This window comes from Balaenoptera acutorostrata, chromosome 15 (genome assembly GCF_949987535.1).
Source record: "Balaenoptera acutorostrata chromosome 15, mBalAcu1.1, whole genome shotgun sequence".
NCBI lineage: Eukaryota > Metazoa > Chordata > Mammalia > Artiodactyla > Balaenopteridae > Balaenoptera > Balaenoptera acutorostrata.
In genome coordinates, this window is record NC_080078.1 from 89,443,385 (window position 1) to 89,455,342 (window position 11,958).

Consider the following 11,958-nt stretch of genomic DNA (forward strand, 5'->3'; position numbering starts at 1 on the left):
GACCCCAGCCGGGGACTGGATTCATTCTTACCCTCTCTCAAGCTGACAGGTTTCTCTGGCTTGACCCCAATTCTAACTGGGCCAGGTGTAAAAGGACAGCTTCCTGGGACAGACAGCTTGCAGGGTCACAGCAGGTTGGCCCGGGGGGCCCAGGACGGGCCGCGGCTCAGGAGAGCGGCAGGGGGCACCCAGCTTCCTTGGGTAGGGCCACCAGATAAAACACACCATCAAGTGTGAATCTCAGGTAAGCAGTAAATACTTTTTCAGTGTACATAGTGTATGGGACATATTTATGTTAAAAAATTACCCACTGTTTATCTGCAATCCAGATTTGCCTGGGGTTCTGTGTCTCTGTTTGCCTCCTCAAGCTGCCTTCCTTGGAGGCCTCTGAGGGTCAGCCCAGACCCTTCGCATGGGAGTCTGCAGGCCGCCAGCACCGGGGAAGTGGGTCCCAACCCACACTCGGCTTGGCTGGTCTGGTCGCCCTTCTTCTGGTCCTACTCTCCCTTCATGCACCCTCCGGGGGCCCATCCCCACTTTGGGACTGGGCGGGGAGACACCACACTCCCTCCGTGGACACCCCTGAACCCCAGCACCCATCTGTCCTGGCTGGCCCCTCACTCGGTGGCATAATTCCCATCACCACCCAGGGTGGTGGGCTGGATATGCTCCCAAAGAGTTCAGGCCTCAGGCCCTGGAACCTGTGATGTGACAAGTGTCAAGAAAGTGTTTTGCAGAGGCGACTAAATTAAGGATCTTGAGTGGAGATGATCCTGGATTATCCAGGGGGTGTCTTCAGTGACCTCCCTTATAAGCGGTTGGCAGAGGAGATTTGACCCAGAGAAGAGGAGGCCATGTGACCATGGAGGCAGAGACTGGGGGCATGTGGCCACAAGCCAAGGGACTTCGGCAGCCGCCAGGAGCTGCAAGAGGCACGGACCGGACCCTCCCCCAGAGCCTCTGGAGGGAGCAGGCCTGGCCCACACTGGATCTTGTCCCAGTGGTACCAGACTGTGGGAGAGTCCATTTCTGTCGTGTTAAGCTGCCAGCTTGAGGCCCATTTGTTGCTGCAGCCCCAGGGGACTCACACACTAGGGGACCCTGTGCGTGGCCTGCTGCTCATCCCGGAGGGGACGCCCCACAGCCCAATTCCCGCTGCAGGCGGGCAAGTCTGCACTGTGCCCGCAGTCAGGGATCTGCTCAGCCCCACCCTGAGCTCCATCTGCAGCACCAACACCCGGCTCGGGCTGGGGGCTGCTTTCTGGAAGCAGGGAGAGCTGGGCAGGGAGCCATTCCCCCCACCCCCTGCCTCCACCGTGCTTGCTGACCAAGGTCAGGGCTTGTTCTGGGGTCCCGGGGGCTGGAGTTCCTGGCTGTGCCGGGGGCCCCACTGAGGAGCAGGATGGCAGTGGCGCTGCGTCCAGCCACAAGTGACCGGCCTAGGGGTGGGAGTTGGGGGGGTTAAGAGTGGGCTTCCAAGAGCGTGGGAGCTTGGAAACCCCGGTGAACAACAACGTGTGTGTGACAGTCACTCGTGGGGGAGGAGCCCTCAGTTCACCCCATTCTCAGAGAGACCCCCAACACATTCAACCCCGCTTCTGCGGCTCCAAAGTGACTCATTCTTTGTCCTGGATGCCCCCACTGGGGGGACGCCAAAGCCCCCTCACCAGCTGGACTCTGGATCCGGTGCCCCGCCGCCCCCCTGGGTAGCACAGGTGGACACCTGGCCAGGTCGCCCACAGGGGTGGTGGGTGCCGGGCGGGATGCCAGGTGGGACAGGGCTGGCAACTTGGTGGGGGGCCAGGAGGGGTCCTAACGAGCGCCCTCCCGCAGGGCGAGCCGCCCACCCCCCAGCAGCAGGCGCACACGGCTCCGGGGTGGCTCAGTTTATTGGTAAAACGGGCACTGAGCGTGGCAAAGGCTGGACGCGGAAGCCGGGGCGGCGGCGGGGGCGCTTTTCCTCTTAAAGAACTTCCACTGGACCTTGATGGCGAGCATCCAGTCGCTGACGGAGAGCCTCTTACAAGCGGAGGTGCAGACATGCGCCTGGCGGGGGGGCGGGGCGCCGGGACCGCGCCGGGAGCGGGGCCGGGGCCGGGGCCGGGGCCGGGGGCGGGGGCGGGGCGCGGCGCCGCCGGGGAGGGTCGCGCCGCGGGCGCCCGCGCTTCACTTGCCCGCCTTCTGCGCCTTCTGCGCCGATTTGGTGACCTTACCGGCGCCGCCGCTCTTCTTCTCCACATTCTTGATGACGCCCACGGCCACCGTCTGCCGCATGTCGCGCACGGCGAAGCGGCCTGCAGGGAGGGGGCGTGAGGCGCGGGCCGGGATGCAGCGCGCAGGCGCACTCGCGCCCGCAGCATCCTCCCCTGCCCCTGGCCCTGGGGCGGGGCCCTAGCGCTGGGCACCGAGCTCTCTGCGCCTGTTTCGCGGGGGGGGGGGGGGGGGGGGGGGACAGTGGAGTACGAGGCTCCTGTCTCCTTAGGTGGCAGGAATAACACACATAGGACTCCGCCAAGGCGTCGTTGTGGGAATTAAATGGTATGTGAACAGTACTTAGGGCAGCCTGGCGCGGAGTACAGTACACCCTTTTAGCTATCTTGAAGATGGCCAGCAACCTTGCATAAGGCAGCTCTCTGATATAGGTCTGTGGGTCATCCTTGGGGTATCTGTGGGGCGGGCCAGCTGGAGGCGGGTGGCCAGTCCTAACTCTGCCACCAGACTAGCTGTGGGCCTTGGGTGACTCTGCAGAGCAGGATACCATCCCAGGCCCACCCAGTGGGGCCACCTGTGCTCCATGAGACAAAGACCAAGGCCGGGGGTCTCCTGCTAAGCTCTAAGCTGCAGCGGAAAAGTGCAGGACCCTCCGTCCACCCCACCCCCACAGTGGTCCTCTGCCCTTGGCCTGGACTGGCCACCACCCCGGCGCTGCCCCTCCCTCACCACCCGGCTCACCGAGAGGTGGGTACTGGGAGAAGCTCTCCACACACATGGGCTTCCCCGGGACCATCTCCACGATGGCCGCATCGCCGGACTTCAGGGACTTGGGGTTGTCCTCCAACTTCTTTCCAGAGCGCCGGTCAATCTTCTCCTTCAGCTCAGCAAACTTGCAGGCGATGTGGGCTGTGTGGCAGTCAATGACCGGCGAGTAGCCAGCGCTGATCTGCCCAGGGTGGTTCAGAATGATGACCTGTGGACAGAGGTGCATAAGGCCATCAGGCCTCGCCCAGCATCGCCCAGCACCCAAGTCCAGGAGGAGGCTCTGCCCACCCCCAGGTCCCTGGGGCTCAGAGTGCTGACCATGGAGGAAGGTCAGTCTAGGGGGAACCCAGGCCCCCGGACCTGGACCCCAAGGTCCTCTTCAAGCATCTAAAAAGCCACAAGAGATAAACAACGACGAGGGCACGGTTTGAAAGGCCCAGCGGCCAGAGCAAAGACGGGGGATGACAAAACCGGACTTCGATTATCATATTTCAATTATATCTCAGTAAAGCCAATTTAAAAAATCCTAGTCACGTGAAGAGGTAACCAAAGAGGGCGCAGTGAAAATGTAGAGGATAAAGTATCACAGGCCTGTCCCGGGCAATAAACTGATAAAAGCGTTTTCAGGACCAAAGTGGGACCTCAGTGAGGCTGGGAGCACCAAGGCCGGGGCGCACCCCGCCTGCTCTTCCTGCCTGCGCCCTCGGCCGGCTTCAGCCCTGCCCGGCCTCAGTTGCCCACTCTGTGAAGCGGGGACCTCAGTCCTCCCCGGTGCCAGGCAGCCCCCTCGTCTGAGGACAGCCCTGGTACCGGTGGGGGGGCCCTGCCGGCCACCGGGCTGCCCACCTGGGACGTGAACTGGGCGGCCTCCTGGGGAGGGTCGGACTTGCTGTCCCCGCACACGTTGCCCCTGCGGATGTCCTTGACCGACACGTTCTTCACGTTAAAGCCTACGTTGTCCCCGGGCAGGGCCTCGCTCAGCGCCTCGTGGTGCATCTCCACTGACTTCACCTCCGTGGTGATGTTCACAGGCGCAAAGGTCACCACCATGCCCGGCCGGAGGATGCCCGTCTCCACTCGGCCCACGGGCACGGTGCCAATGCCTGCGCAGAGAGGAAGGGGGCCGTGAGGGCAGGCTGGGGCCAGGGGTGCCCTGTCCTCCCTGGCAGGTGGGGGGTGGCCACGTGGCGGGAGGGAGGGGACAGGGAGACCCTGGGCGAGGCAGACGCTGAGACGTTCAGACAGAAGCGGAGGCTTGCGCGCCCCACCAGCGGAAGAAGGGACTGAGGAAGAGAGCTCCCAGAACACAGGGAGCATGGGCAAGGAGGGGTCCCACCCCTGCCCCCGGGTGGCAGCTTCCCCCAGAGGAGGCACTGGGGGACCCTCCTCTCTCCGAGGCCCCACCCTGTGAAGCAGAAGCCCACCCAGGGTGGCCTGCCCGGCGCTGGTGCTGCTGTCTTGGGGGTCATTCCCAAAGGGGCGTGGGTGCCCCTGCACTTCTCAGGATCTGCTTACACTGTGTGGCTGCCCGGTGCTCCCCAGAGTGGGGGGCGGGGGGCGGGGGGGCTCCAGCCGGTCTCGCTGGCTGGGACAGAGGCTTGTGTGGCGCTGCGGAGACTGAGGCTGGTGGCCGCTCTGTGCAGGGCGAGCGTGACACCCCCATCCTGCACGCAGCCCCTGCACCTCTGCCACAGCCTCCTGGCTGGGAGTCCCCCACCGCTGCCCCCTCGTGGGCCTCATATTTGTTTATGGTTCTATATCATTTCATGACCAGCTTTTCTCATTCCTGGAGTGGATCGTGTCTCCCCCAAGACAGGGATCTCCAGGTGGAGAGTAATATGTGACTCTCCCTGTGCCACCAGCTTCTGGTATAGGGCTGGGCACTTATCTGGAGGGAGGAAGACCCTGGCAAGCTCGGGACAGACTGATGGACGGGCGGGGGGAGGTGGGTGGATAAATGGACCGATGGATGGATGGATGAATGGACTGATGAAGAAATGGATAATAGATGGGTCGGGGGTGGGGGTGGATAGATGGACAGATAGATGGATGGATGGATGGAGATGGGTGGATGGGTGGCCCCCCGGAAAGCGTGCAGCATGGGGGAAGAGGCTGAAATAACCCGGTCCGGATGCTCCTGGTCAGGGGCCCATTCTCAGGAGGGGGTCTGAGGGCAGAGCTGGCCAGGCGTGCAGGGTGGGTGCTGCAGCGGGCGGTGGCCATGGAGCCCTCACTCACCGCCGATCTTGTACACGTCCTGCAGCGGCAGGCGCAGGGGCTTGTCTGTGGGGCGCGTGGGGGGCAGGATGGTGTCCAGAGCCTCCAGCAGGGACACGCCACTGGCGTTCCCTTCCTTCCGCTCCACTTTCCAGCCCTTGAACCACGGCATCTGGGCAGGAGGAAGAAGGCACCATCCTAGAGCCTGTGTGCCCCCGCGCCACCCACCCCACAGCCATGGCCTCCAGGCCCACGGTTGGCTCATTCCTCCCTACGTGAGATCCCACGAGGGGAGCTCAATCCACGAGATACAAGCACGCAGCCCAGCCAGAAGGGGCGGCCCCCAACCACGGGTGCAGGGCTGAGTTTCCCCTGGCTCTCCTGAGATACCCCCGTGCCCACCTCCCTCAGTGTGGGCAGCTGCAGCCTGGCCAGGACTAGCGACCCCTGCTGGGCCAGGGGTGGCCTCTGGCTTGACCGGGTGAGGCACGTGGTCTCGGGCTCCACAAATTCAAAACAACCAGTCCCACTCATCACCTCCTACAGAGACAGAGTCCCCAGGACATGGGCTGCCAGAGCCACCAGCTTCCCAGCTGACCCCAGAGAGCCAGCCCTCGGCCCTTTGCTGTCCCGGCCTGCTCTGGGCCTCGGGGAGGTGCCTGGGAGGCCCCCGTGGCCTCGGCTCCTGGGGGGAGATGCAACCCTGCCACGCAGGTCTCTGGAGACAGAGACAGGGCAAGTGGGCCTGGGCCCCGGCAGCCGCTGCCCCCGCAGTGTCAACCTGGGGGTGGGGCGTGTCCCTGGCCAGAGAAGGGGCTGCAGCGGCTTCTGCCAGCCTCACGGGGAGGTTGAGCTGAGGGCAGAGCGTCTGGCCCCCAAGGAGTCTGGGGCTCCCACCAGCGCGGACACCCACAGGGGGCTGGCAGCGCACTTGTAGCGCAGCCCTCTGACCTCCTGCTGGCTGGCTGTGCCCGCCCTGACCCAGGGCCCTCAGGGAGGGGTCCGAGCAGCCCCACCGCTGCTGGGCACTCACGTTGGGCGAGGGCTCCAGCATGTTGTCGCCGTGCCAGCCCGAGATGGGCACGAAGGGCACGGTGGCTGGGTTGTAGCCGATCTTCTTGATATAGGCGCTGACCTCCTTGACGATCTCGTCGTAGCGCTTCTCGCTGTAGGCGGGCTCCGTGGAGTCCATCTTGTTGACCCCCACGATAAGCTGCTTCACGCCCAGTGTGTAGGCCAGCAGTGCGTGCTCCCGGGTCTGCCCGTTCTTGGAGATGCCCGCCTCAAACTCGCCCACTCCCGCCGCTACGATCAACACGGCACAGTCCGCCTGCCCAGCAGGTCGGGCAAGGTGAGCCCAGACCTCGCCCAGCACCCAAGCCCAGGCCCTCTGGGCAGCAGACAGGGGCCTGGGCCATCTCCTAGGGATGGAACCTGGGGGTCCCAACCTTAGGGGCAGTGTCTGTCTGTCTGTCTGTGTGAATGCCCTGGCAATGGCGGATGGCCCGGGGGCATTTCTGCCCACATTTCAGTGTCCCCATCCTGGCCTCTGTGTCTTCTGTCTGTGAAGGTGGCCCTGACAGTGGCTGGCTGTCCTTACAGGCACCCTTGCCTGGCTGAGATGTCGGGGCACTTAGTTCTTTGGGGGGCGAGTGGTGACAAAGGTGAGGGGTCTCGTGCCCTGGCGAGGAAGCAGAGGAGACCCAACTACCGCTCACTGATTCCAGGGCCCCCAGGGTCTCCTAAATGGTGCCCTCGCCCCGCCTCCCGCTCCCCCGGGCCCCCGAGGCCCCGCCCACCTGGGAGGTGCCTGTGATCATGTTCTTGATGAAGTCGCGGTGGCCCGGGGCATCGATGATGGTGATGTAGTACTTGGTGGTCTCAAACTTCCAGAGGGAGATGTCGATGGTGATGCCGCGCTCCCGCTCAGCTTTCAGCTTGTCCAGCACCCAGGCGTACTTGAAGGAGCCCTTCCCCATCTGGAGGGGCAGGGACGTGGCTCAGGACGGGACTGGGACTCAGCTGGCCTGGCCACGGGTCCCCCTGGGGCGCAGGAGCAGCATGTCACAGCAGAGAGACCCCTCCCTCCTGCTGGAACCCTGGGACTCTGGACCCACCTCTGGAACTGGGGACACCCGGACCTCATCCCTGCCCTGCCCAGACCGGCCTCCGGCCACCTAAACAGGCGCCACCAGCAGGGGGCGCAAGGACCTGGGAGCAGCCTGAGAGCCGCCCTGGTTTCAAGCCCTCCCCTGGCTGAGGGCTCCCCTTTATCTGAAGCCAGGGTCCCCAGCCCACCCCACCCCCCAGATCCCTGTATCAGCCGATGACCCCACTGGGTTTCAGGCTGTCCAACCAAAAAGCCCCTCTGTGATTTTTTTTTTTTAAGGGAAAAAGAAAGAAAGAAATCAGATGAGGTCGCAAGGAAGAGCCTGGCTTTCCAGTTCTTTCTACAGCCGCTAAAGCTTCCCAGCGGCTCTGAGGCCCCTCCTCCACTCCCCGCCCCGCCTGACCAGGGAAAACAAGGCCGGGCTACCCTCTCCCAACGCCTGTGCCAAGTGCCCAGCGAGACCCCCAGGGTCAGGGCTGCGGTCAGGGTGGCAGCTGTGGTCACTGCCCAGCTGGCCTAAGCTCCCTGCCACGGCCATGCACGGACAGGGCTCTGCCCTCCAGGGAGGCTGCCCAGCCAGGGTCCAGCTAGACCCGAACCAGACACCCTGCAGACATCCTCAGCCCCCCTCAACACCAGCCCCGCAGGGAAGAAGAGACACAGCTTCGGGGCCCAGGAGCACCCCCCCGGCCCCATGAGCAGGGTTCAGCCCAGGCCAGCAGCTGCCCCCTCCTGAGCCCTGGCACCGGCCATCCAGGTGAGACCCCTCACAGCTCCCCAACAGGAGCTTCTCCCGGAGCTCAGGGGTGGAGGTAGGAGGCAGAGAGCAGACCCCCACTCCATGTACACGTCCCACCCATGGGTCTCGGACGCTTGAGAGGATCAGCTTCAGGAAATAGGGGGTCAGCCACCAAGGCCCCTCTCATCCTCACCAGGTGACAAAGACCCCCCCCCAAAAAAAGGGTGCCACCCTGGACAAGCAGCCTGCCCCAGCCCGGCAGGAGAAAATGGAGCTGATGGGCTGGGTGCCCATCAATCAGCTATTAATAGCCACTCTGAGTCCTGGCCCAGCCCTGGGACAAGCAAGGACAGCGCCACCTCCAGCCCCAGACCTCAGCCCTGGAGACATGGGAACCCAACCCTGGGGGCTCAGAGACAGTGACCTACACTGGGAGAAATGCACCTCCAGCCCCTCCCCCACCTGGGGCTGGTCCAGCAGGTCATCCCACCTCCCCCCCCACCAGGCACCTCCTCAGAGAGAGGCTCCCCCTGCCGCCCCCATGCCTTTCCCATCTGGATGCTGTGACGTACACACCTCCCACCTGGGGTCCTTAGGGCTCACGCCCCTCTTGCCCCAGAGGAGTTAATCTGAGCTACGTGCCCCAGGGTCAGGGAAGCATCAGCCCGGCTGCCATGTGGGAACCCAACCTCATGGTGGAGGCAAAGGTGGGAGCCCCCCCAGGGCTCACCTCGGCCGCCTCCTTTTCAAACTTCTCGATGGTCCTCTTGTCGATGCCCCCGCATTTGTAGATGAGGTGGCCAGTCGTGGTGGACTTGCCCGAGTCCACGTGGCCGATGACCACGATGTTGATGTGGGTCTTTTCCTTGCCCATTCTGCCCGGGGTGTGGGGAGGGGCTGGCACGACCTGGGGTGCTCGGGCTCAGGGCGAGGGGGACGCTGAGCAGTGACTCTGTGGGTCGAGGTGGGGAGCAAAGGTGACGGAGGGCCTCAGAGAGAAGCCCAGCAAAGACACTGCCCTGCACAGGTCGGGAGCACACCCTGACCACAGTCCGAGCCCCCAAGGCCAGAGCCAGGTCTCCGTGTTTAGCTGAGCAGAGCCCGGGGGCAAGCCCAAACAGTCCAGTAGCTGTAAATGTCTGAGTGCTGTGCCTACAGAGCCCCACCCCCCACCATGAAAGAAGTTAACCCCCACCTGCAGAGACCGAGAAACACCAGCCTGGGTGAGCCCCATGACCAGTCAGGGGCCTGGTGATGAGTCACCCCGCCCAGCTCTCCAGTGCCCTGTGCCCGGCGCTTGCTCCCCTCCCACGGTCTTGGGCTGGGACACCGCACCGGATCCCAGCCCCCACCCCCCGCCCCGCAGAGCTGCCACGGTGGAGAGGTGGTCAGTGCTTCCCACTCCCCTCCTCGAGCGGGGACGGCGCCATCTTCCCCTCATCCCTGCCCGGCAGCCTGGCACCGGGGAGACAGGCTGGCCCAGAGCTCAGGCAGGGCGATGCGGTGCCCAGATCAGGGGCCCAGAATAGCTCGGGCCCTCCCCGGGGTCTGGATGGGGGCAGGCAGTAGGGCAGGGAGGTGGGGGTCCCTGCTCTGTCCAGAGGAGGGAGAATCTGGCCCCAGCAGCCAAGCTCAGCAGATGCCAGACAGAGATGCCCTCAGCCTGGTGGGGGCAGAGGGCCATACCCTCCCCCTTCCCTCTGGTCACAGGGTCACAGCCCCTGCCTCATCCTGGAGGTCAGTGGAGAAACCTGGGCAGCCCGGGGAGGGGAGCAGGTGGCTGGGGAAGGGAAAGCGGGAGAAAACGGTGCACCCTAGGGTGCGGACACCAGGTGGACACCACCTGCCCGGGTGGAGGTGGGGTGGCAAGGACCCCTCAGGTCCCACAGCCTCCCCCTCCCCCTCTACGTCCGGGGGGGCACCCCCAGCGCCCACCCTCACCAGCCCCCAGCGCTGACGACCCTTCCCGAACCCCGCAGGGCCCCCGGGGCGATCCCAAGGTCACGGCTGCAGGTTGATCGCCGCCGCCCAGGAGACTCGCCCCCGCCGCGGCAGCCCCGTAAACAAGCGCTACCGCGGTGCCCCCACCCCACCCAGGGCCGCCCGGGGGACTGACCCCGGTGCTGGGTCCGGAGTCCCTGGGCGGGCAGCCGATCTCCTCGGGGAGCAGCGCAGCCTCGCCAGGCGCCGGGCCGACCAGTCTCTGCCCCTAGGACTGGTCCCCGGGGAAGGGACCCTCTGCGGAAAGCTGGGGGCGGGGGTGGGGACCCGGAGGCCCAGCGTCCTTACCCGGAGCCGAGGTCTCAGCCAGAGGGACTGGCGGCGCCGGCGCCGGCGGTTTTATCTCTCCAGGAGGGGGTCCACCTACTGACGGAGCAGGCGCAGTGCACCGCACCCCTGCAGTACGGCAATGCGGTACCGGCGCGGGCGGGGCCGCGGGCGGGGATGCGAGGGATGCAGGGATGCAGGGGTACAGCGACAGCGGGCCCGCGGACGCACGCGAGCGCGACAGGGACGCGAGAGGAGGATGTGGCGAGGGAGCGAGCTACAAAGGCGGAGACGAGACGCACCCGGAGGGAGCGCGGGCGGGGAGAGAAAAACAGGCGGAGGCGGCGAGAGCCGGGGTGGGGAGAGGGAGCAGAAAGGAGGGAGGGGCAGAGATGGAGAGAGGCCCGGAGAGAAACAGCTAGAGGCAGAGGGCAGATGCAGCAAGACTGAAACGCCAGGCTCAGGCACGCGAGGGGAGAGCAGCGCTGCGCCGAGCACAAAAAGACATTTGGATCGTAAAAGGAGGTCCCAGGGACGGGCCAGTCCGCAAGGGTGGGGCAGGTGGGGGCAGGGGAGGAGCAGGTCAGGCCTGGGGGGTGGCTGAGGTCGGCGTCTGGGCAGCTGTCCTGCCGGCACCTGATTTACAATGGTGCTGTGTTCTGAGGCATCTCTCCAGGGTGGCCCAGGGGGTGCAGACCCCCTGGTGGGACCCCAGAATCTGCTTGTTTCCAAGCCCCCTGCCCCCCGTGTGCCTGCCACACAGGCTTGCCCCAGCAGGAACCCAAAGCCAGGCTTCTGCAACCCGGCCCCATGGTGTGGCATGGAAACTGTGGTCTCCAGGGTCCCCTCAGCTCGGCCAAGTGGCCTGAGGCTCCGTCAGCAGATCCAGTCCGCCCACCCTCCCTCCGAGGCCCTGGGAAGAACTGTTTTCCACCCTGGGCCCCTTTTGGTACAGGGAACACTTGAAGTCCACCCCCAGAGCCCACTGAAATCTTTGAGGGCTGCCCTGGTCTGCACACATGGGCCGGGTTCCCAGGGACGCAGAGTTTGCCAAGGAAAGAAATCAGCTCCCAGAGAGAGTCCCAGGCTGTGGCCCTGAGGCCTCCCCTCAATCTGTAGGAAGTGGGATGTCCCTGAGGACCCTGGGCAGACCAGGGCAATGACCAAAATGGGTTTCGAGGAGGGGGATGGGTTAGTGAAGACCAGGGTCATGGCCTCTTCCGGGACCTCCAACCTTGTCAGCTCACCCATTACCGCATCTCCCCGTGGCCATGTCTCCATCTGCCTCAGAGCCCGAGGACACTCAGGTTAGGGTCAGGGTCTCGGAGAAGGTTGGGCAGGGTCTCAAAAAATGTGTGGGGAGAGCAGAGGCCCAGGGGTCAGCACCTCCTGATGGGGCAGTGCCCACGGGGAGCCCCCAGAGGTGGGACCCCCAGCAGGTAAGGAAGTAAAGATGGGCCAGGGCAGTGGTTGGGCGCCAAGCAGGTCTCCCTGCCCCGTGGGGAGGGTCTCTCCGGGAGGGAAGGGGCCCTCCTGCTGGGCTGTCCCTGTATCCACCCCACAGACCGGGTGAGAGGGGCTGGCAAGTGACCCGGCACTTCCTTGTGCAGCTGATACCATCAAACAGGAGCCAGGAATTAAAAAT

General features: G+C 64.8%; 1 protein-coding gene across 2 annotated transcripts; it reads right to left on the bottom strand.

The window, feature by feature from the left end:
- Positions 1-1,871: 1,871 nt before the first annotated feature.
- Positions 1,872-10,470, bottom strand: EEF1A2 (eukaryotic translation elongation factor 1 alpha 2). Of its 2 annotated transcripts, none has more exons than XM_057529851.1 (8): positions 10,335-10,470; positions 8,776-8,997; positions 6,996-7,175; positions 6,230-6,526; positions 5,218-5,368; positions 3,826-4,082; positions 2,953-3,187; positions 1,872-2,294 (listed from the first exon to the last, which is right to left on the bottom strand). In XM_057529851.1, exons 2-8 carry the CDS (start codon positions 8,917-8,919, stop codon positions 2,167-2,169), a joined length of 1,392 nt encoding a protein of 463 aa, XP_057385834.1. In that variant the 5' UTR covers positions 8,920-8,997; positions 10,335-10,470; the 3' UTR covers positions 1,872-2,166. The 2 variants fall into 2 exon arrangements, with proteins under 2 accessions (XP_057385834.1, XP_057385835.1); XM_057529852.1 differs by lacking the exon at positions 10,335-10,470 and adding an exon at positions 10,162-10,314.
- Between the last annotated feature and the right edge of the window lie 1,488 nt (positions 10,471-11,958).